The sequence below is a fragment of the Schistocerca cancellata genome, chromosome 6 (genome assembly GCF_023864275.1).
Source record: "Schistocerca cancellata isolate TAMUIC-IGC-003103 chromosome 6, iqSchCanc2.1, whole genome shotgun sequence".
In the NCBI taxonomy this organism is placed as follows: domain Eukaryota; kingdom Metazoa; phylum Arthropoda; class Insecta; order Orthoptera; family Acrididae; genus Schistocerca; species Schistocerca cancellata.
In genome coordinates this window covers 115082254-115109960 of record NC_064631.1, presented here as the reverse complement: position 1 = coordinate 115109960, position 27707 = coordinate 115082254, and the positions used below count along the sequence as shown (strand labels likewise).

The 27707-nt window shown below is 39.7% G+C and overlaps 1 protein-coding gene across 4 annotated transcripts in view; it reads left to right on the top strand.

The window, feature by feature from the left end:
• Window positions 1–5078: 5078 nt before the first annotated feature.
• The window catches only part of LOC126190640 (focadhesin), a 262444-nt gene continuing 239815 nt past the window's right edge, over window positions 5079–27707 (top strand). The window contains exons 1-2 of one of the 4 annotated variants that reach the window (XM_049931059.1): window positions 5079–5171; window positions 15996–16099. In XM_049931059.1, coding sequence (XP_049787016.1) covers window positions 16046–16099 — 54 coding nt within the window. In that variant the 5' untranslated portion in view covers window positions 5079–5171; window positions 15996–16045. Of the gene's footprint in view, window positions 5172–5192; window positions 5244–5321; window positions 5475–6316; window positions 6452–15995; window positions 16100–27707 lie in introns of those variants that run through there. The other 3 variants (XM_049931061.1, XM_049931060.1, XM_049931058.1) reach the window with 3 other exon arrangements.

The window sequence follows — 27707 nt, the reverse complement described above, 5'->3', positions numbered from 1 at the left end:
CTGGCAAGCGGTGTACTGCACGCCAAAGCAACAACAAATGGGATGCTCGGAGGGTGGTGGAATACTGGAGTTTGCATGGGTCGCAAATCATAAACAACGCGAAGTGGTAACTGTGGCAGTAGTGGGAACTACGTTGGGCACTTGACTATGTAGAACCAGGCCCTGCGCGACGGGCACAATGGGTCATATAACGCATTAGATAAACCTTATTTTGGGTGTGCAGGATAAGTAAGACAACCTGACGGGTGTACACCGATCGGTACTAGTTCATATTGTGTATGTAGATACGTAAAACGTGCAAGAGGGAAACCATTATGTGCTTATGAGAGTTGATGGCAGCAGACCATATTAATCGTTTCGGACCTCTTGATAAGTATGGAGATGTGATTACGCATGTCAATCACATCGCGATTACGGGCAGCATGGGGTTCACGCCTGAGCGTCAGGACGTGCGCTAGCAGCGCATGTCGGGTGCTTCAAGCGTCAATTTCGCGTCTCAATATCTCGGGATGTAATGGGAATATTGCGATGCAATCAACGCCATTGTGTATGTGCTTTGTCATGCTATGGATTGCTGAAGAAAAAATATAGGAGGTCCATTTAAAAAAAACATAAGTTTGTGTTAAAAAACACATATGCTTTCGTTTTAGAATGTTTCCAAATATGTACATTCATGGGCCCCAGCCCTACATTGATAGCGGTGAAAGTCGTTTTCCAATAGCTGTTATTGTTCCAGAGATATTTTGGGTGGACAAGATAGCTGGGACACCCTGTATGTAGCAAGAAAAGCAACAGATCCAGAATAAAGCAATGTGGTACTCCACACTTTACATGACCATAGTCAGAATCAAATCTCTCCCCTGTGTGTTGAAACTGGAGGACACCATCTACTTCTTACTTACCAGAATGAAGTGAACCGTTGTCACTAATCTCGCAATGTCCTGATGTATGCAGAGCTACTGACTGGCCCATAGAGCTTATGTTAAATTGTAGAAAATACAAACTTTCCTCAACTCTTAAGAGAATTTTGTGTCTATAAGGGGAATAACAAATCTGACAGAGAGACTACAAGGTTTCTGTTAACATAAGCCGAATTTCCACAGGCATCAATTTCTAACACGTGCAGCCCCTGTAACTACTTCTGTAAATCAACTTACATGTGGAAACATCCTACTTGCAAACTGTCATATCGATTGATGCGTAAGTTACGAAATTTGAAAGGTGTTCTACTTCCTTTCCTTACACGATTTCGCTACCCTTGCCATTGCCTATGAGCTTCAGTACCTGCTGATGTTTGGATCTGCTCTCATTCTGCTCTGGTTCATCTGACTGCACAGGTCTAGAATCGTTTGTTTATGTATGTGGAAAGTTAGCATCATATTAAAATAATGGACTTAGCCCCTAACAAAGTAAGTAAATACTTTATAAAGTGGCAAAATGTACTTAATCAGTGAGATAGGAATAACGTTCTAGCATTCAGCAACTCCTTATTATTACTTATTTGTGACAGAGTAAAACATCATTTTTTGAAACAACGAAATAGACTAAAAAATATTGTAACTGAAAGTGTGGACTTGTTCAAGTCCATATTACTGGAGAATAGTGAATACTATAAAGCTATTTTTTATTTTAGTGTAATGATAGTTCTTGAGTGTAAGTATTATCGTGAAATGGAAATTTATTTGAGGCTTTAGAGATTTAAAACTATTCTTGACCCTCATTATCATCCTATATAAGTATAAGAGTGTTTGCATTGGTGTTATCATTGAGTAGTAACTGTTGTGAACATTAGTACAAAGTTTTATTGCAAAATTAGTATGCTACTGGTGAAACAAAAGTACATTTACATCACCTGAGATCTGTCAGAACATTGACTGTGGGATTCTGACTTTCAGCATTCTATTATTTTAGAGTCATATCAGCTGGGATGTTGTTATACAAAAAGAAATGCTTACATTTTTATGTACTGTTTATGAGTAAAGTAACAAGAAATAAAAAGTTTATCCATCTCACACAAGTTACTTTACATCTATTGTAATAATTTTCTAATTCATAATGGTACAGAAAAATATAGATTCTCTTTGATAGTTAATATCTTTAGAACAAAATGACATATGTTGCAATTTTACACGGAAGTGTAGTCCATTGTTTTCTCAACAGATTTTGGCGCCCTTTTTCCAGCAGATGACAGTGCAGCTATGAATGAAATACAATTGCATTTAAGCAATGCAAAGCCATATTGAAGTGGTAAATGGCAATTGCGTAATGTGCACAGAACTCAGCCACCAATATCAGCAACAATTTATTATATTCAAGATAAATTTGAAGCTGATGGTACTCTTCAGGATAGTGTGGCAGGTAGAGTGGTACCGTGTTGGGCAATTTCAGCAAGACTGCAACAAAACAAGTTACTTATTATTAATGTAACATGAGATTTCATTTAATCACTGCTTTGACCGGCTAATGATCGTTATTTTTATAAAGAAATCTCCACCTGGGAACGTTTAGCAACGTTGTCTGTCAAGTAGTGTAAATGGCACTAAGTTCATGCACAAAAGTGATGATATACAACCAGCAAATAAGATAAATACATTATAAGTAATCTCAACTATACAAGAGTAACGATTTTAGTAATCTTCAGTGCTGTTGCATAATAATCCCATTATTAGTTGCAGAACGTCTATCGAATTTACTGCTTCTGTTATTCGAGGTGGCGACACTTTTCTTTAAGTAAAATGAACAGTTTTGTCACACAATACCACAAGCACACAACACTTATGTATTGTTACCTGTCAAAATATTTCATAAAAGTTGTTATGAAATATTTAGGCTTCATACATCAGCAATGAACAATTTTTATCATGTAAGTTGCTGTTTGCATAGGCATAAGTTCACTATATTTAAAGATTATTCACGATCTATGTGGAATTTATTATGTCCGAGTGGGGTCTGGCAACCAATACACAATTATTATCGCAATAATGACCATCAAGATTTATGTCTGTATAAAAATTCAATTTTAAGCTGCAACTGGAATATTTCACTAAGATGGCGGCTCACATAAGACAATCACTTATCGATTATCCTTCAGGCATTGATTTCTACTAACGAGTAATATATATTAAGTCTTTTTGTACCTTTACTATATGTATTAACATTTAAAATATTTCTCAGTGTTAATCGCTTATTATTCAGCATTTATCAGTAAACCGCGCTGTAGATCAATAGAGCTAATGACTGTGCTCCATTGCAGCTGATCAGAAAACATAACAGTTATATAGAACGAGAATCATACTGAAATAAAAGTCCAAACAACGTGAATTCATTTCAGTGACACAGAAACTCTATTTTTCAAATATTACTTATCAACATAATACAGTTTGTTACAGACCTCTCTGCTATGAGACATCAATCACAGCCGACCAGTACAACGATGGAGATTTTCATTATCTTTTTCCATGGGTATTGTCTGAGATATAATTTCTTACAGAATAGTGGACTATGTTATTGACAATACTTATTTATTATTTTAATTTGGACGAAGTCCTTTTTATTAATATCATGAGAATGTTCATTCGCAATCCATGCACAATGCTGTTGTGTTGCAACATTTTACTAGGTCACCTCAAAAATCTGTGAAGCAGAGTGCACGTAAAAGTAGAGTAAGCCAATCTAGTGTATGACAAATTCTGAAGGCTGCAAAGTGGGAAGTGTACACTCCAAGATTGCTGTATGGTATGAATGAGGACGACCCGGATCGAAGGATGGAGTACTGTGATTGTTTTGAAGGTATGCTTCGTGAAGGGTTTGCAGAGATTATTGTCTGGTCTGACTAGGCGCAATTGAAATTAAACGGTACTGTAAACCGCCAAAACTGCGTGTACTGGACTCCTGAAAGTCTTCATGTTCTTATGGACAAATACGTTAATCTATCAGGTCTTAGTACATGGTGTGGTCTGTCATCGGGTGGTTTGATTGGTCCATTCTTCTTTGAATCTACCGTAACTGGTGAGGTGTATGTTCATATGCTGCAAACACCGATTTTACTTGCCATCCGAAATGTTTATGGAAATGAAGGATTTTTCCTACAACAATATAGCGCTTCGCATCACTATCCCCGGGGTTTCAGAGCCTACTTGAATGAAAATCTGCCTGGATGATGAACAAGTCGAAGAGGATGTATTGGGTACCCACCATAGTCTCCAGGCCTTACACCTCTTGACTTCAGCCTACAGGGAACTGTTGACAGCAGTGAGCTTGTCGTATTGAGTTTTTTTTAGTGCCTTCATTTTCAGTTTTTGTGGTGTGAGTACTCCAGATTTTTATGTTCATCCTGTGTGCGGCGGTGTTCCATGACATTATAAAATTATATCTTTGTTTTTTGTTTTTTTGTTATGGTTAAGGTGTAATTTTTGGTTTCAAAATAGCAATAAGTTATTTTTACTCCAATTTACCGTACTTCGTTCTGTGATTTTCTGCCAAACATAATTACAGACATCAGGGACCTTGAAGAATGAAGTTTATCAACAAAGGCAGCTACACTGAAAGAACTGGGAGATTCCACAGAAGTGTGGCTATCACACTGGCAACACTGACAGCCGTAGTTCGGTCAACAGTTCAGCGGCATCGACGTTATTTGGCTGCTAATGGGACTGTCACTCTGAGCTATTTAGCGTGTAATTATACAAAAGAAGTGTACTTCAAATTCTGTTCTTAATCTTCCTTCCTGTTTTTGTTATATCACGTTGCAAAACATAATTTTAATTTTAAATTCAGTGCATTAATGCTATCTTAGTAAATGAGTGTTTGTAAAATGATTCTTTCACATAGCGTTCATTAAAAAAAAAAAAGGCGATCATTCCACTTGGGACGTGTGGAAAGTACATTAGCTTATGTTTCAGTTGTAAATATTTGTCATGCATTATTGTTTTTCTGACACGGTCTATATCCTGGGGGACTTCCTCACTACGGATCAATTGGAATGAAAGCAAATCTAATCTAATGTGAACGACTTGACTTCTCGTGAACTGCTGCTAGGCAACACTCGAATCGAACGGTACTAATCGATACTTGGAGAGCGCTAGCAGCTGGCGCAAGTTAACGTTCAACTCTTGAGTGGGTGTGTTTCCTTGGAAAGACTTTGTGCCGCGTTTGATGTGTGCTGTTACGGGGTAAAAGAATTTTCAAATGTTTGTCCTGCATTAACACAAACACTGTTTGTCAAACAGAAAATAGTGTAAAATGTCGTCATCTTTTGATTACGATTTCCCTTTCCCCACAATAAAATATAACAACGAATTAATCCTGTAACAATAACATTTGTGCGGCACGTGGGTCACACACGTTTTAAAGGAAGTACTGTACATATAAAGCACCGTAATTCCTTTGCCGACTGAGACAACCGAAACTTGATGTAGTTGAGTAGTGCCTCAGTCGGAGAGGTATTTCATCCTTCAGTATTGACTAACACTCAGGTGGGCTGCAACGATCGCGTTTTATGTGTAATAAAGATCGGTTCACAAATACCAATTTTGGATACATATGAAGAGCGGTCCAGTTGAATTTTAGGGACTGTACCTGTCAGTATTGTACTACTGCCCTAAAAGATTTAGCGTGTTTTTTATTGTAACCGTATTGGCTGTTGACAACACTCCTCGAACGTATTTACATGTTGTACGTCTAAATTTCATATGAGACATTATTTCAGACAGCTGTCACTATGCCATATACACCTTTTATAACGAACGTTAGCAGAGCGCCACGGCACGACTATACGATCTGTACTTTACTTAAAGAAGATAATTGAAACGTACTTATTTAAAATAGATGTTAATCTGCTTCATACAGCCAGTGGCATAAGGAAACCAGTGATTGCTCTGGACACTGTGAAGGGTCACACAACTAAAAGGAAGCGATTAATTACGAGCTGTTAGGAATGCAGATAAAGACTGGCTTTACTGCCCGATACAGAACTGTTTTTTTGCATAGTTTTTTCGTCATGTCATATACTTGTGAACTAACGTTTAAACATGTTACTGTATCCTGTGGAAAATAAAATAGCTTCTTTTGTAGAGTAACTTTGATTGCAGAAACCTGTGTTTACGAAATTTTTCGCCCAAGCTTATATCAGTCTTTTTCTTATGAATTTTAAAATTTTCCCGGCGAATTGAATGTTCAAACAAATTTCGGGGTTGTAGCCGGTCGTCATTATGTAATCCGACAATATTTCGACAGGGCACATGCCAGCTATCTTCAGGTGAACCATTGCCAAGCCCAAAATTTGTTTGAACAACCCGACTTAATTACAGATATTTTGCAGTCATTGTCGGAAGTTCTCTCCACCCCTGCCCCTGTAGGAGAGAGATTTGGCATTTGTGTCATAGTTTTTTCAGAATGAGTACACCCTTCAGTGAATGTTATTTTATTCATCTATTTTTTTCTACATCCAACTGTATTGGTTGTGGAATAAGTTGAGTCATATATTAACAGTGTAATTTTTATAAGAAATTGCTACTGTAAGTTATTAATGCCATCAGTTAATTTACTTGGTGAAAAAGGCTTTAAATGCGCACAGTGCAATTGGTGTAAGAGTTGATAAATGTGGGGCAAAAAGTAACTGCTTCTGTGCTGCATTAAGAAACTGCACATTATCAGCTTCTTGGTCAAATTCTTAAAAAAAAAAAAAAAGACACTGATGTTTGTTGATAGGTAACAGTAATTACTGAAGAATGGTCGTCTATTTACTATAAGTATCAGCATTTTATCATGCTACTAGTGCAGATGTCCAGTTCTTGAATTTAAATATTCAAGGAATTTATAGTAGCAGATTGTATGATACCTATATTTACAGTAATTTATTATTTTAAAGAATACCCAACTTTTGCTTTTCTTTTGTATTGTAGTTGATTAAATCTCGTTAGACTTTGAGTTGATGTTTTTTACTATCTAAGAATTCCACTAATGGATAAATGTACAGTACATGTCATTCTTGGGTCCGCTTTGACATGCCAGTATCATAATCAAACATTAGTTATAAAACAATCTTTTAATCTCGGTGGATTAATATTTGCGTGGTTCAAGGATTAAGAGCATGCCAGGTATGGTAATTCGAAACATTCTGGTGCCGCTGCTATATTCAACTCTCTCTCTCTCTCTCTCTCTCTCACACACACATGGATTATAACAGTGTGGAGGACAGATATGCAAGTTCAGGTCCACACATACATCTTGGACTTCTTATTTCAGTACTTTCACAGAAATACCATATCCCATCAGTGGTACGGTCACTTGTGTTAGCAGCCAAAGACAGTATACCATTTTGGCTGAAATTCCTGACCAGCCTTCTATGTGGACTTGTTCACTAAACACCTATTCATGTAGATGAATGCACTGATCTTAACATAGCAATTTTCAGTGACTGTTTGCAACCCATGCCACCTGACACATCAACTCCTACATCCCACTATTGGCAACAACAGCTCCTCTTAATTGTGTAGATGAGAAGTGACCCTCCACTATTGAAGATATGGTTTTCTCCCACAGTCCCCGTGGCCTCACTCTACAGGAGTCCATGTCACACCCACCTCTGCCCCTCACCGATTCTTCCTCCAGCTGCTTCAGTCTGATCCTTTCACTTAAGTTTATTTTGTAGTTCTGTGACTCTGTGAATTATCATTCAGTGATCTTCCGAAACGCTACAGTTCTTATCTGTACCACAGAAAAGTTTCGTTGATATACTCCTTTCTTCTTCCCTTGCTGGCATGGTCTTACAGTCTTAGTCTGTACCCCAACCTGTTCTTCTCTTTATCCTTCACATTACGTCCACTAGTCCTAGGTCATTTCACCTGCTCCACCTGACACAATCCTCAGTTTGTTTTTATGGGAGGGGAGGGCAGGTGCCCAGAATAAAAATTCCACCTGGGATATTCCAGTATCATATCAGTGTTCTTACTTCTCACTTCTGTTGAATAAATACTTTTAAAAATTTGGCCACATAGCTACAGAAGATAATTTTATAAAGCAACCAGGAGTAATCATATGCAAAATAAGATACTACCCTTGCCTTCGAGTCAACACAATTACAGATACTGACGAGTTCAAAACATGCTTAACTGAGCTGCTTTATTGGTTCATCTTTGTGTCATCTCCATTTTACACATAGTGAATGACCATTACTGTTTATTTATGCTCAAACAGATTATTCACATCTGCTTGAAATTACATAATATATGCTTAGATAAAGACAAACTGTGTGTTGTGAACCAATAGTAGCCTGTTCAGTTATCATCTAGGATCTATCTGCATGGTTGAGTCTGGACCTTGGATCAGTGTGCTTGTTTTATTAACTAACATGTAAGGTTTTGAGCAATCATTTAGGCTCATTATAGATCAAAAGCAGGAGTGGCCCAAGCATGGAACCAAATGATTTTCCTTGTTTTTTGACCCTTCCCATTCAGAGTTTAGTTTTGGTGCCATGATGAAGTTTGTGAAAGTGACCATCTGCTTTCTGTTATAAAGTTAAGACTCCAGCCATTAGGAAACCATGTCATAAACAATATTGTATTGATGTAATGAAAGACATTTTTAGCCTTGTTTCACAAACTTTATTATTACTGTTTGACCTAGGTGTCTGGTTATAAGCCTATTTTCTAGTATGTAACTGATCCTCAAGCAAAGATAAATATGCCAACTGTTTGTTCTATCAATTCTTGAATTAAACTGTAAAAATCATCTCTGTTGACAATTTTAACAAAATTACATATGGATTTACAAAATTCATGAAGATAGCATTTACAATAAAGATGATTAAATGTACATTGGAGTAGAGTTAAGCACAGAAATAGAATTTTTTGTTATGTTGATGAAGACACCAAGATTATTCTTCTAAGTAGTATTTGCAATATTGTGTAAAAGGGGTGAATATTTGAATTCAGATTTTTAATGAGTAATAAATTAGGGGACACACACTTCTGTTCCTCAATTTCTAACTGAGTGAGCTTAGTGACCTTCCCATCTGTGTGTAGGTCTTCTATATCTGTTATGTATTTGTGGTTTTTATTCATGTAGTTTTCAGCAAAGGATGAATCTTGCTTTTTTAATCCCCAATTTATATGGTGTTCTTTGAGCCTAGAGGAGATGATCCTCCCAGTCTGTCCAGTGTAGCAACACTGACACTGCTGGCAGATGAGCTCATAAACCCAACTTTTCATGATGTCTGGTTGTTTATTTTTTGAACTGAAAAAATGGTTCAAATGGCTCTGAGCACTATGCAACTTAACTTCTGAGGATATCAGTCGCCTAGAACTTGAACTAATTAAACCTAACTAATCTAAGGACATCACACACATCCATGCCCAAGGCAGGATTCGAACCTGCGACTGTAGCGGTAGCTTGGTTCCAGACTGTAGCACCTAGAACCGCACGGCCACTCCGGCCGACGATGAATTGAAGAGATACCTACCTACTGCCTATGGGACATAGAGAAGCCCAGAGAAACTCTTTGCTTTTAAAATGTTGCATATCCTTTTTTAAGTTTACCTATAAAATGTAAACAGCAGTATTTTCTTTTCAGTCTGTCTATGCTGCCCACCAGTTGCATTAGAGATCTAGCTTTGCTTCTTCAGTTTTGTATTGAAAATGTTGTCAATAATGTTGGAATCAAATTCATTATTTGCGATTATTGTTTTTATTGTATTGAGTTTCTGGTCATAGTCTTCTTGGAACATGGGGACAGAAAGAAGAGGAATGCTGCATGTTTGTAAGCTGTAGGATGTTGAGATGAAGCTGGGATGAGTGTGTCAGTAAAGGAGTCTTTTCCATAAATTTTAAATTTATGGTTTCAGTTTCCTATCTGTAAGCTGATGTCTTGGAAATGAATGGTGGAATCCCTTAACTTCATACTGACCTTTATGCTAGTATGCCATTGATTCATATTTTCCATAAACTTGTGGAGTTGTCTATTGGATCCTTTCCACTTACAGAGAATGCCAGTGACATTTTTTACTAGTAATTCACTATTAAGAAAAATCAGTATTCCACTTGTCCATGAACATTTCTGCTGGCAAGGCGGTTCAGGGTAAGCTCATTGTCAGACCATCTGCTGCTTATAATAGCTCCCTTGAAAGCAGAAACAGTTTAGATTTAAACATCATTCCACTATACTAATTATGTTCAGCTGTTCTTTTGGATTAAATTGTGTAAATACAATGACAGTAACACAACATTTATTCAGTATTTCACATGAATGCTGTAGAACAAGCTATGTACACTAGGAGAGACTAATTTTGTGTTTGTTGACATCTTATCATCTGTTAAATAAATCTAAACTGTTCTTAATGCTATATTTCCTTGTGAAGTTCAGTTTATTCCTCAAGATGATGATGATGATCCTCCTAGTGCTTATATTGCAGATACCACTGGTTGCATTGGAACTTCTTTTTTGTGGAGTTTGGGTTTCTCATACAGCTGTGGAGACCTAGGATTTATTCGAAGAATGCTCTTATGGACATATTCAGAAAAATGTGTTGGAGTACTTGTTTACTACCTGCTTCAGCTGATCATTGTATTTAGCTGTTGCATCTTCTTGTATGTTTTGTGGCTGCACTGTCTGGAAAAAAATTCCTTGTATAATCTGTTTTACTTAATGGCACTACAGGCTCTCCTTTATCTGCCCTAGTCATGGTCATGTTACTGCTTCCAGTCCTAGTTTTAAGTTCCTTTATGACTAAGAACTCATTGTTCTTCTTATATTGAAGTTGTTGTTGCTGTTGCTGTGCCTGCTCCTGCTTATTTTTTTCTGCACTCTGTACTTTCATAGTCATCTTTCTGTAGGGCTAATTCTAGATCTCCTCTTAGATGGTCCAACACTTGGTATCACGTTTGGAGTGTATGTGTGGCCTTTTGATTATACCTCTTCTTCTGGTTCTGTCAGGGTTAACGTTGATATGAAACCAGATGCCTACTGTACTTAGTGGACAACATAGATAGACCGAAAGGAAATTGTGCATTTTACCTTTTACAGGTAACACTTCAAACAGGATAAGGAACATTTTAAAAGCAAGGTGTTACTTGTGCTTTTCTATGTCCCATAGGCAGTAAGTAGTTCTCTCTTCAATTCAAAAGATAAACAACCAGATATCATGAAAAGTGTGGTTTATAAGATCTGCCAAGAGTGTCAGTGTTGCTATACTGGGCAGACTGGGAGGACAATCTGCTCTGGGCTTAGACAACACCATAGAAGTTGGAAGTTAAAGAAGCTAAATTCACCCTTTGCTGAACTTTACATAAAGAAAAATACCCAGTAGCCATGGAAGTTCTACACATAGAGGGAAAGGGCACAAATATTTCTCAGTTAGAAATTAAGAAACAGATGTGTGTATCCCCACATGACTGAATGAATGAACTCTGTTCAACTATTAAGCCCTTTTAGACATTATGCAATCCCTACTTAGAATCTTGGTGTCTTCATTCGCACAACAAGAGATTCCGCTCCTGTCTGTGCATTGATCTACTCCAGTGTATGATTAGTTATAGTTATTGTAAATTTTGTCCTAATGAATTTTGTAAACCCATATGTAATATTGTCAACAGAATAACGTTTACAGGTTAAGTCAAGAATCAATAGATTAAAAACTTGACATGTTTATTTTTTCTTGGTTCTCATCTTTGGAACCAGTTTTGTACTAGAAAATGAGCATGTAACCCAAAACTTAGGTCTACATTGTGTGATCATTTTACGTTAGACCACTCTAGACAGGCATTCTTAGCTATCCATTGCTCACGTTCTTGCACAGCTCAAGAACATCTAGCATGTCACCTCTAATATTCCTGAATGTGTGCAGATCCTCCATATTATCTTCTCCGGAGCTAAATCTTGCTGCTGGCTGCTGAGTAGTTTGTAAACATTTTCTTGTGTTACTTGGTGAAAATGATTGTCTTCCTGACTTTCATAACTTTTTGTTCAGTGCCAGTAGTTGTTGACACTGTAGCAGCCAAATGATCTCTGATTACTATTATTTTAGAAAAGTGTTTAATACAAAACCACAGAAATATTTCTCTCTGCCATCTGTTCCAGATGCTTGTATCTCTGATTCTGTACCTGGTAAATTTATGTTTATCCCCATTACAACAGCATAGTTGGGGAATTCAGATGTGGTATTTCAAATGCTTTCTCTGAAGAGCTCCACAACTTCAGTACTTAAAATGAGTGGATCATAAAAATGTTAGCTTTTTTGCTTACTTTTGACACTTAGAAAGATTATGTTATAATTAAGTTTTAGTTGTTAAACATTTGTGAATTCTTTTTCATGATTCTTAGCCAGTCACCTATGGCATCCACCCCTTTTCCAATGTAGACACTGAACAACAAAATTAAATGATAACTTTTTCAAAACCCTATAACTGTCTCTCATTGTGATGTATAAATTTGAAATTTGGCTGAAATGTGCCTACAATCTTCCACTGTAATGGTACAAAATCAAGGCATCCTGCGAAGTCAACCCTGGGCTCAGCGATGCTTCAAACAGTGAGGTGTCAACACATGCAAAGTAAGGCCAGAGCTCAGAAATTCATGTGAAATGTAAGATGGATTACTGGTGTCACATTTGCACCCTGTTTCACCACAGTTCTGCCCAATGCCACTGTGTCACACAATTGGAAGGTTGTCACAGTCCCTCTTACTCACATTTTAACCCTTATTTTGACACCTCTGTGATGGAGGTCAGAACTGCAATGCCCAGTCTTGAAATCGTGCAGATTTCTTATGAGTGGCTGATGGAAACATTTCAGGCACACTGCCTCTCCAAATTGATACAAAAAGGCCTCAAGGGGTGGTGTAAAGAGTGTCAGTGAAATTACCCCTTTCCTTGAGTCATTGACTCCAACACATTTCACAGCTGAAAATGACAGTTCACAGTGCAGTGAGCATCAGGAAGCTGTGCTTGAGAGCCTTTGACATTGCTGAGACTCTTGGACGTTTCAACCTTGTCTGGTAACATGGAACGTGATCACACTCTTTTGCAGTGCAGCGCGACCACAATTTTTGCTGTCCTGTACAGGCTGGAACCTCCAGAGACTATTCAAAACCATTCAGTGTAATTTAAATGTGATACAAAGCAGCAAAGGGTACTTATGCTTTTTCAGCCCATCTGTTTTGTGCCTTCCTGTGGAATGTGGCAGGGTCACGGGGCAGTGCAACATTAACATACTCCATGAATAAAGCAGCAAAGGATCCCTCTAAGACCATTAGGTTTTTTTAGTCATTAGTCTTTTGACAGGTTTGATGCGGCCCGTCACAGATACCTCTCCTGTACCAGCCTCTTCATGTGGGAGTAGCACTTGCAACCTATGTCCTTAATTATTTGCTGGACATATTCTAATCTCTGTCTTCTTCTACAGCTCCTTCTAGTACAGTGGAAGTTATTTTTGGATGCCTTAATTGATGTCTTGCCATCCTGTCCCTTCTTCTTGTCAGTATTTTCCATATATTCCATTCCTCACCAATTCTGCTGAGAACCTCCTCATTCCTTACGTTATCAGCGCACCTAATTTTCAACATTATTCTGCTTGCCCCCCCCCCCCCCCCCCCCCTCCCCCCCCGCTCACTGTCCATGTTTCACTACCATACAATGCTTGCTCCAGACATACATTACCAAAAATTTCTTCTTCAAATTAAGGTCTATGTTTGATACTAGAAGACTTCTCCTGGCCAGGAATGCCCTTTTTGCCAGTGCTAGTCTGCTTTTTACACCTCCCTTGCCCTGTCCATCATGGATTATTTTGCTGCCTAGGTAGCAGAGTTCCTTAACTTCATCTACGTCGGGATTACCAATCCTGAGGTTTAGTTTCTCACTGTTCCAGTTTCTGCAAATTCACATTACTTTTGTCTTTTTCAATTTACTCTGTGTCTGTTTTGTAAGCATTAGACTGATCATTCTGTTCAGCAGATTCTGTAATTCCTCTTAACTTCCACTGAGGATAGCAATGTCATGAGTGAATCTTATCATTGGTATCCTTTCACCGGTGAATTTTAAGTCCCCTCTTGAAGTTGTCTTATTTCTGTCATTGCTGCTTTGATGCATAGTACTTGCTGGCTCTTGCGATCTTTGCACTTGTGTGGATGATGTTTTTCCGAAAGCCAGATTGTGTATTGCCAGACTCGTACCTCCTACACACCAATGTGAATAGTCATTTTGTTTCCACTGCAGCGGAGTGTGCACTGATATGAAACTTCAGTGCATACTTCACTCCAGAGTGAAAATTTCATTCTGGAAACATCCCTCAGGATGTGGCCAAGTCATGTCTCCGCAATATCCTTTCTTCCAGGAGTGCTTGTCTTTCAATGTTTATAGGAGGGCTTCTGTGAAGTTTGGAAGGTAGGAGATAAGGTACTGGCAGAAGTAAAGCTGTGAGGACAGGCCGTGAATTGTGCTTGGGTAGTTCAGTTGGTAGAGCACTTGGTTGCGAAAGGCAGAGGTTCTGAGTTTGAGTTTCAATGTGGCACACAATTTTAATCTGCCAGGAAGTTTCATTTTGATACTGATTGTCATATACAGGCCCTGCTTAGATACTTTTTTAAGTTGGCCATAGGGAGTGGCTCTGTTATTTGTAGAAAGTGATCGTTGAAAAGTCTAGCTTCAGGTTTGTTGACATGGACCATCTGGCTGCTATCTTTAACTATTAGATCATCTTGTTTGTTGATAAACTTACCAATTTTCTTTCTAACGATAAGTTTTTTACTTTGATTTTTAGAGTTTTTAATTTCTGATACAACATGCAAACTTTTTTTTATTTTAATGGCCCTACACAATAAAGAATAATACCTTTTATAGTATTAAAGTGGTTGGTCATTTATGCTTAACCTGTAAATTTTGTAGAGTTCTACATACAGCCTCTATCCCACTCATGCACTCTCCTTTCATCTTCTCCCCCCCCCCCCCTCCCTCCCTCCAGTAGCACAGCCTCCCAACAATGCATGTAGGAGTTCTATGCTGTCCCCACCACTTCCCTGCACACTCCCTCAGGAGCACACTAACATCTTGCCCCACCCATAACCTGCTGTTCCTCCCATTTTCTGACCAATGCTGCCTCCACAACCTACTCCAGCAGATTGCTGCTCACATCAGACACTTTAGCAGTCGGACCTCAGCATTCGTAGACAGTGGCCATTAGTGTGTGAGTTGTGCTTGTGGGAATAAACTGCTAAAATATTTAAACTTCGTGCATGTCAGTGACTCAGTGCCTTGTTAAATAGAAATCACCATATACATAAATTTTTCCCGTAACTTCTTTTCTTGTGGAAATATGTAAAGTGTAATAATTATAATTGTGCTGGTAGGTAGTAAATTTTACTGTACAGGCTTATGTTTCCATATGTTCTTCTGTGCAAAAGCTATTCATATGTATAGTTTAGAGTTTATCATTACTTTTGTGTGTATGAGAACTCCTGCTTTCTTTATATTGCTCCTGCAATTGTAAACTGCTATTTTTTAATCCTCAACATTTAACACTTATATCCCTGCATTTAATTAGTGCCCACATAGACACATTAAATTAACTAGATTTCCTTTTCCTAATTCATTGAAGAAAAAAAAAGTGATATGAATGATATTTTGTAGTTGGTACTCCAAAGTGTGAGAAAAATTAAAAGGGTGTTATGATCATTAGGATAACCTGCTGCTTGAGTAAAAACTATTTTGTTGACCATCATGCCAGTTTCAATTGCCCAAATCATCACCAAGCTTCTGTGTAACAAAGGATAGTTGTTACACAGGATTTTTTTTACTGAAACAGTCTTCAGTGGGGACTTGTCTGTGAATGTTTAACTTGTCTCATTTCAAATCCCAGAATGTTCTCCTTCATGACGAGATTTACAAAACACATGTGTGAGTGCATGAGAGTGAGCAAGTGCTTTAGTTTATGCTTTGACCCACAGTTTATTTAATGGTTTGTAACTTGGTTTTGTAAGTGTAAAATGAAGTATCTTGTGCTCATTACAGATGCAAGCATCAAGTTCCTGAATGTCACTGACACATCCCCCTTTTTCACAATGGAAGAAATAGAGTACAAACTGAAGCAGAAAAACACTGTCATTATAGTAAATGTGAGTCTTGGTTATTTTAATCTTCTCTCGTTATTATTTTAATTTTTATATTTACCTAAGTTGAACAAGCTAAAAGTTAATGAATTACTATGATATGCCTACGTTTGATTTCATCTACGGATAATTCAAGATGTCCAGTAGGATACAGAGGGACAGCACTGAAAAGCTGACAGGCATGTGGAAATCTTTAAAAACTTAGTAGCTTCTAGGTAAAGTCCTTCAGGTTAACATGCAAAAATGCACACACAGAACTACAGTTGTCTCCTAAGTTGTCACCTGACTTGAACAACCATCGATCTTGGTGGCAACAATGCAGCTGAAAAGATAGCAGGGATTTGCAGGCACTGCTGAATTTTATATTATTGTGATAAGAACTGCTATAGAAGTGATACCTAAATAAGAAATTCTGTTTTAGTGCATCTGCAGCTGCAGCAGTGTTAGCATATGTTTGCTTTTAGTAATTAAGCCACTTGTCACTTCTTTTACCTCTGGAAATATTTGTTAATCTCCCTGCCCCCCATTAGTTGGCAAGTAAGTCAGTTCAAATGTGAGTGCTGTTCTCAGCTGCAGGTAGAGTTAGTTGCTGTTCATAAGCAGCTGGAAATCAGTCTGACCTGTGTCAATTGATTGAAAACTGCTTTGAAAGGATGTGGTGGGTGAACTACTGAGAGTCATGTACCAGAAATATGCAGAAATTAGAGGATCCATCACCAATAATCCACATGAATGTGAGTAATATGTCAGTGGGAAGTCTAGGGTTCCTGCACAGGGGAAGCAGAAACCAGAGAAACTTAGGTTATTACACTATCTCCGTAAGCAACAAGTTTGTGATGCTGTCTTCCACTGAAACTGAGCCAATGTGAGACACTTCACCTGTTGGGAAGCATGCTGTGACCATTGACCATTGCAGGGGAATAGCACAAAGGGAGGGGAAGGGTGAACTTTTGCACTCTGTGTCATTGCCTGGAGGCCTCATTTAACATGTTGAAGCAGTCGGTTAGTAACCACTCAGGGAAAAGATGCAAAAAAGGCAGATTCTTGTAAACTTTGAAATGAAAAATATCTTTCTCCTGGGCTTTGAGGTCATATTCGGGTCATCCAGTGACTTTCAGAGAAGGGTGAGGAGGCACGCATTGCTCACAGAGTTTCAAAAAATCTCACAATCTGAAACATTGTCTGTAGAACTGATAGGGTCCCTCTGATTCTGAGCCATGTAGATGGCTGGAACTAGAGACTCCGAATGTTCTGTGGTGAACTATGTTGTGAACATCTGGACTTACGCTACAGTGCTGAGAACTGTAGGGCCCCCTAAATGGGGCAAGGTTACACTACATGTCATAGGCTACTACCTAGGTAACTATGTATTGAGTGAACTTTTTTTAGGTAACTCTCCACCCAATTGGGTTAACAATAGCCGTAAGAAATCCCAAAGCATTAGTGTAAGACCCAAAGGAATGGCGCTCATGGATGGAAAGATTATGTTTCTGCTGATCAGTTGCTGAAGAATTTGCAGCAAAGCAAAAAGCTTTGGAGGTCATATTATACAAGGTAGAGAAGTTGGCTAAAACCCTAAATTTACAACAGTGAGATTTGTTTTTTGTTCCAATTGAAGTGTATATTGGAAGAATAGGCTAACTGAAAAGGAATGTAGTGTATTTGCTGCAGTAGACACAAATTCAAATCAACTTATATAGAAATTGAGCTCCAAATGAGCTTGTTTGGTCAAGACTTGTGTCAGTACCAAGGATGTGATTAACTAATAATTGGACCCTTCTTTCAACCACTAGACTTGTCACCTATTATAACCAATAACTGTACAGAAAACCTCACTTTGTTAGTACAATTTTTCTCCAATGGCACTATCATCATCAGAGGAGACTTGATTCATCCAGTAATCAATCTGCGTCTATACCCTATAATACACTCTGAAGTTCATGATAGAAGTTGCTTCCCATTGTATCAGTTATTAGAGGTTTTTCCCATTCCATTGACATATGGAGCACAGGAAAAATGAGTTACTACATGAATGATACAAAGGATGTTGTAGTATATTCCTAGAGTCATCACGTAAAGATGATTCTTGAAACTTACAAAGTAGGCTTTCAAAGAATAGTTTGTGTCTGTCTTTAAGCATTTGCCAGTTCAGTTCTTTCAGCATCACAGTGATACTTTTTTATGAGTCAAACAACTTTGTGACATTTGTGTTGCCTTTCTTTGTATTTGTGCAATGTCCCCTGTTAGACCTTTTTGGTATGGGCCCCATGCTATTCAGCAACATTCTAGGACAGATCACATGAGCATTCTATAAACAATCTCCTTTGTGGATTGATAGCATTTCCCTAATATTTTACCAGTGAACAAAAGGCTGCCACATGCTTTACCTATGACTGGATCTATGTGGTCTTGCCATTTCATATTCCTACAAATTGTCACACCCAGTTATTTGTATGAGTCAACTGATTCGGACTGTATATCATTTATATAATAATTTTAGTGTGCTACATGTTTTCATATTGTGAAGTATGGAGTTTTACATTTCTGAATATGTAAAATAAAGTTGCCAATCTTTGCACCACTTGAAAAAATATTATCAAGATCTGCTGAAGATTTGTGCCGCTTTCTTTAGACAGTACTTCATTACAGACAACTGCATCACCTGTGAAAATGCAGGAGGTACTATTGTTTGCCATGTTATTAATATACGACATTAACAGCAAGGGTCCCAAGACTTTGCCCTGGGCACACCTGAAGTTACTTCTACATCAGTCAATGACTCTCCATAATAGATGACAAATTGCATTCTCTCTACCAAGAAATCTTCAACCTCATCACAAAACGCACTTCTAAAGCATATTTGTGGTACTGAGTCAAGTGCATTTCAAAAGTCAACAAATACTGCATCAACCTGAGTGTCTCAATCCATGGCTCTCAGGATGTCATGTGAGAAAAGCCTTCAGAGACTCAGCATTTGTTTGCTGCATATGGACTTGGTGACCCAGGGGTTCCTGTTAAGCTCCACCAGTCCCCTGCCACCGTAAACTCTGAGCATGCTTCGGCAACCTCTGGGGAACCTGCCGCACCTCAGTTGTATAAGGCTTACTCCGGCAAGTGGAGCTCTGTCTGAGTGGACCTTTATTTTCATAGCTGCTTGTGGGATTGAGATGGAACCCATGAAATCATCTTCTTCTCCTCCCAGCAGGAAGGGTGTACCACCTAGGAGTTCTCACACCCATTCATCAAAAAGAATGAGGGAGGCTAGTCTTCCTGATAATCAACTTGTTGTCAGTAACGGGGCTCAAGAAGTCATGAATCACAATGTCTTTGTAGTGATCAAGAGGAAGGAGGGAACGTTTGAAAAAGTGTCCCCCTTCTATATCCGTAAAGGCTTAGAAGGGCTGGCTGGTACCTTAAAGTGTATTAAGCGGATGTGAAATGGTTCCTTACTTGTTGAGACTAACCGGACTAAGCAAGTGGAACTCCTTAAGAACTCACAGAAATTGAGTGAGTACATCATTGTTGTTGAGTTGCATAACTCCCTTAACTTTGGCAAAGGTGTGGTAACCTGCCATCATATTATGGATATAGATGTTGCTGAACTCAAACAAGAATGGACACCACAGGGGATCATAGATGTGGAACAAAGGACATGCAAGAACAATGGAGAGACTGAGAAGTATGCCACTTTTATTGTGACCTTCAATTCTCCAACACTACCTGAACACATCACGGCAGGTTTCCTCCGACTTAGGGTTTGACCGTGTGTCCCTAACCCTATGTGATGCTTCAAATGCCAGCGTTTTATCCATACAATGCTGAGTTGCAGAGGTGAAGCAACTTGTGGGAAGGCAGCCCATGAAGCTGGGACTGACTGTCCATCTACAGCAGTCTGCATTAACTGCTCTGTGAGTCACCCAGTCTGGAGCCGAGCCTGCCATGCTTTTCAGAGGAACGTAAAATTCAGGAAATCAAAGTGACCAAGTGGATCCCCTACACAGAAGCCGAAAAGGACTATCAGGTGATGAAACCCCCTGTCTTGATCACTTATGCTTCATTGGTGCAGAAACCTTTGACTCAGATGTTCCAGTGTTCCATTATCCACCTCCAGCACTTGTACTTGCACCTGTGTGTGCCAAAGTAAAGTGAAAGACATAGCGATCCAGACAGCTACAACAGAAGAAACCAGTAATACTTCCATGGTGCACAGCCCGAGGGCACCCCAAAAGCAGAGTGCCCCTCAACACCAAGTTTCTTCAAAGAAAAGTGGGAAATGGAGCAGGGAAAGAATCCCAACATTTGGCATGAAAGCTGACCAGGCGCCATCAGACGTCATTCTGGTAGCATGTCTGACTGATGATGATGACATCATGGATTTTGATGCCTAGCCAGCAGAACCAGTCAGCTCTAAAATCCACCTCGCTCTACAAGTGCCTCACCACTCCAGCGCAAAGGCAGGGATAAGTCAAGACCACATTGATGAAATGGCTCCCGTACTCCAATGGAATACAAATGGATACAGGACTCATCTGTAGGAACTGAGACTCCTTGTACAGAACAGATCCATTTGCCTCTGCCTTCAAGAGACTCATTTTAAATAGACTGACACTCCTGTACTTGGAGGCTATCACCTTTATAGAAACGACGGCCTTACTGGTAAGAGTGTTTTTAAAGGACACTTTTCACTCTTCACCTACTCTCTTAACAACAACATTACAAGCGGTTGCTGTTCGGAGAGTGGCACGTGTTGACATCACAGTGTGCTCTGTGTACTTACCATCCCATGAGCCTCTTGATAGTGAGGTCCTACTCATCTTCTTGATGAACTAACCCGTCCCTTTCTTCTTTTTGGGGACTTCAGTGCACACAGTGCACTATGGGATTCTAACACCACATGCCCCAAGGGTCGAGTACTTGAGCATATGCTACTCATGACAGATATTATACTGCTGAACACAGGTCAAGCCATACATTTTACCACTGCTGCAGGTTCATCTACAGCCATAGACCTCTCCTTCTGCTCGCCTGCTCTTGGAGACACTCCTCAGTGGGCAGTGGACGATGACCATTTCCCTATCTGGATCCATCTACCATGGAGCAGATCCTGGAAGAAAGTCATTGACATGGTTATTCAGGAAGGGTAACTGGATACTTTATAGGCTGTTAGCTGTTTTCGAGCAATGTGATGGTGTCCAGGGCTGGGTGGATCACATTACCACTGTGATTCGCCATGCTGCTGATGCATCTGTCCCAAAGTCTGTGGAAGTTCCTTGGTGGTGACCTGCCCCTTGGTGGAATGATGAGTGTCATTTTGCAATCAGGCACAGAGGGCAGCTATGCGCAGATTCAATCAATGCTCTACAGATGCGAATCTTGCAAACTTTCAAATGGTGTGTGCGAAGGCAGGAGAATAATTCAGGAGAGCAAGCAGAGGTCTTGCTAAGAGTTCATGAACTCCATCAGTATGTCCACATCTGCAAGTAAATTATGGGAAGCCATCAGGAGGATCTCAAGGCACAACTATCGACAGCCAATAGCAGCTGTACGAATACAGAGGTCTCTTGTAACATCAACGAGGGACATAGCTCAGACAATGGCTGACCCCACCTTCTGTCTATATCGGGAGGCCCAGGAGAAGGTTGATCTTGATTTCCGTTCCACCAGCATGGAAGAGTACAACCAGCCTTTCTCTCTGTGGGAGCTGGATTCTGCTTTTTCAGTTGCTTGTGATACGATCCCTGGAAACAACCCGATAACCTACAGCATGTTGCAAGAGTTGGACAGACAGTTGAACAAAGTCCTCCTTCAGCTCTTCAATAAAATCTGGATAACTTGTGACTTTCCCAACTTGTGGAAAGAATCTGTTTTAATCCCAGTTTTAAAACCAGGAAAGGATTGGACAGACCCTGGTAGTTATTGTAGTATTAGCCTGACAAGCTGCGTAGGAAAGACACTGGAGCGTATGGCCAATTGGCACCTAGTGTGGGTTCTTGAAACAGGTCCCTACTCAGTCACTCCCAGTGTGGGTTCAGGAGGTATCACTCCACTCTTGATAACCTGACCCTGCTTGAACCTGCAATTCACCAAGCTTTCCTTCATAAGCAACACCTTATCGTTGTTTTCTTTGATTTGGAAAAGGCCTACGACACCATCTGGAGGCATAATATTTTGTCGCAGCTCCATCAGTGGGGAATCTGTGGACATCTACCGCTCTTCATACAGTCCTTTCCCTTGGACAGATATTTTAGATACAGCATTGGGAATGCCCTGTCTGACCATTTTAAGCTGGGAATGGTGTTCCTCAACGGAGTATTTTGTCAAGGCTTTTGCCATTGCAATCAATAGTATTACAACCACAGTGCGATGTCCAATACTATGTTTCTTGTTTGTGGACAACTTCTCCATTGTCTGTGCATCCTCCAGCCTCGTGATGGCTACTTGGCAATTGCAGCTGATGATCAGGCAGTTGGAAGAATGGTCTTGCACCACAGGTTTTAAATTCTCATTAGAGAAAACAGTTTGTGTTGATTTTAATCGTTCCTACTGTCTGTTTAATTTGCCCGTTTTGAAACTGGGGAACACCATCCTCACTTTTAAGGAAAAGGTGAAGTATCTGGGTCTAACCTTTGATGAGAAGTTAACATGGTTGCCACATCTTAAAGAACTGAAACTCAGATGTCTCAGAGCCTTAAACATTGTGAATATGTCAGTCATAGGTCTAGGGGAGCTGACAGGGCACATCTGCTCCAACTTTATAAGGCCTTTGTGTGACCCCAGCTTGAATATGAATGCCAGATTTATGGGTCAGCAAGGTGTTTGTACCTTAAAGTGCTGGATGCAGTTCACCACGAGGGTATTAGGCTGTCTACAGGGGCCTATTGCATGAGCCCGGTTATTAATTTGTGTGCAGAGGCTGGTAAGCCTCCGCTGTCTATTCAACATCTTCTTCTTGTGGTACACCAAGCATACAGGGCATTGTCCATTCCTACATCGCCAGCATCCAGCCACCATTGGAATGGCTGTTCAATCATTGGCCATGAGCAAGATTGCCATTTGGGATCTGTGCAAGAGAGAGCCTTGGAATTATTGCAGTTTGGTGGCATTAAGGTCCAAAGCCAGGGTTGGAGTAGGGCATCCCCCTGGCTACTACCAAGGCCCAGATTGCTTTTAGAACTGATTGCTTACCAGAAGCATTGTACCCCAGATTATGTTTTTAAACTTAAATATAAGGAGATTTTACATAGACACCTATACTTTATTACTGTCTACACGGATAGTTCTAAGCAGGGAGATTTATTCAGCTGTCCTGTCGTGTTCCCCAACATTGTCCTCAGGATAGGGCTCCCAGAGCAGTTTTCAGTTTGTTTCACAAAACTGTTTGCTATCCTGAGTGCAATGGAGCAGATGAGACGACGTAGTGACAAAAAATTTACCATCTGCTCTGATTCTCAACGTGCCTTTCTCGCTCTTGGACAGATGTACCTAGCAGATCAGATGGTGCAACAGGTACAGGACGCTCTCCTCCTCTTGCACAGGCAAAACAAGGAAATCATTTTTTGCTGGGTTCCAGGTCACATAAGTATCCAGGGAAACGAACTCCCTGATGCTGCCGCCAAGGAGGCTTGCTCCCTTCCTCCTCCTGCTCGCTGTTGAGTCCCTCTGTGAGCTGTCAGTTCTTTTGTGACCAAGAAGGCCGTATGTTGGTGGGAGTCTCGGAGGCTGAAAGTAACGAATAATAAACTGTGTTCCATTAAGACTTCAGTGTGACCATCAATTACCTCTTTCCACTTACAACAGTCTAATGAAGTAGCCCTTACTCGGCTCAGGATGGGACATTGTCCATTGCTGCTTGGCTTCCTCTTATGTCGGGGGGGGGGGGGGGGGGCAGTATGTCAGAGATGCGGGACACAGCTTTCAATAATATTATAACTGAGTGTGTTTTATATGACAACCTGAGGGTTGAACTGGGTCTCCCAGAGGATTTTCCCTTATTTTATCTGATAATGAGGCAAGTGTTGTTCATGTCTTAAGATTTTATGTGGTGTCCGGAATTCTTCCCAAAATCCTGGGGGTGAGATCTTAATGTGTCACAGAGTGGCTGGGCCATGTATTATTTCTAAGTCGTCATCCGGCCACGGGTTATTTGTCACTTTTTTAACAGCATCTTTACACTGGGTCATGTATTATTTCTAAGTCGTCATCCAGCGATGGTTATTTGTCACTTTTTTAACAGAATCTTTGCAGGTATTTTATGCCTAATTTTATTTAGATATCCTGCTGTGTTTTGCTGGGGTTTTGTTACGGGCTTTTCTGAAACTCACATTCTTGAGGTTGCTTTATGTTTCCGGTGGTGGGATCACAGGTAGTTTTCCAGTTGACTGATGTTCTTCCATAGATTGTGAAAATCTTCTTTGGTATAACATTAATGCAAGGGTGCTGATGACCTCACTGTTTAGTGCCCTCCACCATATTTCATCCATCATCATCCATCCATGTGAGAAAAGCAAGAGTTGGGTTTCACGCGTCATATTTTCCAAATCCATGCTGTTTGACATGGAGGATGCCCTTCTGTGCAAGATACCTCATTACATTTGAGCTCAGAATATCTTCTAAGAGTCTACAACAGGTGCATGTCAAGGATATTGGATGGTCATTTTGTGGGTCACTTACACCTCCCTTCTTGTAAATGGGTGTAACCAGCACTGCCTTCCAACCACTAGGCATTGTTATTTGTGCAAGAGATCTACTATATATTATTGTTAAAAGAGGGGGTAAGTCAGCCATAAATTCAGGATAGAATCTGATGGAGATTCCAGTGTCCCTGGAGCTTTGTTTAATTTTAATGATTTCAGCTGTTTCTCAACCATGCTGACACTGTTCTGTGCTTCATTTGTCTTTGCTGTGGGAAGAGTTTTAAATTGGGCTAATACTCTCAGAGTTTCCTTTGTGAAGGAACACTTGAGAGAGGTTTGAGCATTTCTGCTTTTTTTTTGTTGCTACTCTAATAAATATCAGTTTCTGTCTCTTCTATGAATGTCTGGACACTATTTTGGTGCCACTAACCACCTTTACGTATGACCATAATTTCTTCTGGTTTTGTGAGAGATTTTTTGATAATGCGCTGTTGTTCGCCATCTTGACAGCTAAACGTGTTTCATTTAGCATTTCTCCATCTGTAGCCCTTGCTTTGTTTTACCCCTATTATGCAGTAGCCTCACTTTCTTTAGAAGTTTCTGTATACTATGGAAGGTTTCTGCATACTATGGAGGGTTACTCCCAATCATGAACTGTTCTACTGGATACATAAGTGTAAGTGCATGGTCAGATATTCTTTTAATCTTGAGCCACAGTTCTTTTACATGCTCTTCTTCAGAGTTAAATGTTTAGAGTGCCTTATTGAGAGACAATACTAGTGTCTCCTTATTCAGTTTGCTGAACAGGTAAACCTTTATAGTTGCTCTTAGTACTTAGGTAGTCATGTTTTCTACAACTGCCTCATGCCCACTGATACCAGTTTCACTGTGGACATCCTCAAAGAGGTCAGCCCTGTTTGTTACCATTAAATCCAGTATTTTTCTGTGCAGAGTGGGGTTTTGAACTATCTGTTCTAGGTAATTTTCAGAGGAGCCATTTAGTGAAGTTTTGCAGGGTGTCTTGTCACACCCGTCATTAACAAAACTGTAATTATTCCAGTGGACATCTGGATGATTGTAGTTTCCTCCAATGATTACAGTAAGTTTTAGAAATTTACTAGTGAACTGAGGTTGCCTTAAAAGTTTTTGATTATATCTGGACATGAGTTTGGTGACTGGTAGAAGGATCAAATTATAAATTCAGGCCCACACCTGATACTGAATCTTGTGCAAAAGTCACATGCAGATTCAATGTATATCTGTGTGAATTTGAGTTTCTTGTCTACTGCAACAAATACACCAACCCTATATCCCATTAGCCCATCTGTTCAATATACACCTAAATTTTTGACAGAACTGTCACTGCTATCAGTTTCGTGTTTTAACCAGCTTTCTGTGCTTAGCTTATGCGAGTTCCACTGTTTCTTAGGAGCACTTCAACCTCTTGCAGTTTTTCTGCAAATGCTTTGGAAGTTAACTGCTAGAATTTAAATACTATTGCCTCTGAAGGGAATTTATTTAGATCTTACTTTGGTACCTCTGGCTCTCCTACAGCTATCGTTGTCTGGTCTGGGTGGAGTTTTGCCTAATCTAAAAACTTGTGTGCAATCTACACACCGTCAGCTACCTGGATAGTTGCCTTTGATTTATAGTGCACACTTGTCCTCTTTGGGGGGACACTACAGTTCTCAATCCTATAGTGCAATTCTAGAAAGTCACAGCCTAGTGTCACAAAGCATTTGAAATATCTGGTTCAAGCCTTCCATTCAGATCAAAACTAGAGGCCACAATCAGTTCTGGGGATAATGCTGCAGATTGTGAACTTCGTTGAAACTCCATGAGCAAGGGTGGTCTTCTCGACCTTCTCTGCCTGTTGCTGGAATGATCAAAGTGTGACCTTAGAGCCCAGACAATAGGCATCATTTGTATCAGTGTGCACTGCAAACTGCATTTGGCTTCACACTATTCCCTCAGTGGTTGCCAGAACTGCCTATTTAACAGGTTGAATGAGGCCCCCAGGAATACGCACTAGGTGCACAAGGTTATATGTTCCATCCCTTGCTACGGTTTCACATTGGGCTAACATTATTTGCCACATCTCTGAAATGCCAATGATTAATAGAGTCATACACTTTTGTATTTGTCTCTCCTTGATATGGAATGTAGCATGTTTCCAAGAGATAAAATGAGTCTTACTGGCTCAGTTTCAGTGGAAGACAGCACCTCTAACTTATTGGTTAGGGGAATGTGTGTAACACCTTTAGGTCTTCGTGGTTCCTGTCTCCCCTGTACACAGTGCTTATCCCTACCAATGACATGCCGCCCTCAGTCAAATGGATGATTAGTGATAGAGGCTGTACTTCCTGTAGAGGAGACGGCATCCAGGCATACACAACAGAGGCTAGTACTTAAGGTATCTTTGGCGTCTCTGGTACAAGACTTTTTGTGGCCATTCCTTGCAATCACCTGACAGCTGTCAGGGCAATTTCCAGCTGCTTATGAACATCAACTTACCCAAACCATGCCTAGGAGCAACATACAAGGTGGGGCTGCATTAGGGGTGGTACAGTATTTTACAGAACAGTAAACAAGTAACTTTAAACAAAGCTTGCTGATTCTCTTTTAATTTGTGGATCTATTATACCATAAGTTCTACCGATAACCTTTAAGATTTGAAGTGATTACTAGCCAAAAAGATTATTATGACAACAGAAAAACTTGGGATAAAATTTACTGTTTCCCTTAAATGTTTTTGAGGTTATGGTCACTAGTAACTTCAAAAATAGTGTTAATTCATGATATGTGCAGACAATATACACTCCTGTTAGATGGGATGTTTATGCTTTATACAATTTTAGCATTGTTGTTGTTGTTGTCTTCAGTCCTGAGACTGGTTTGATGCAGCTCTCAATACACTAATAATTCAAAGGAAGAAATGTTTTTAAACTCAATTTTAGCATTAATAACCTCATATGCACCAT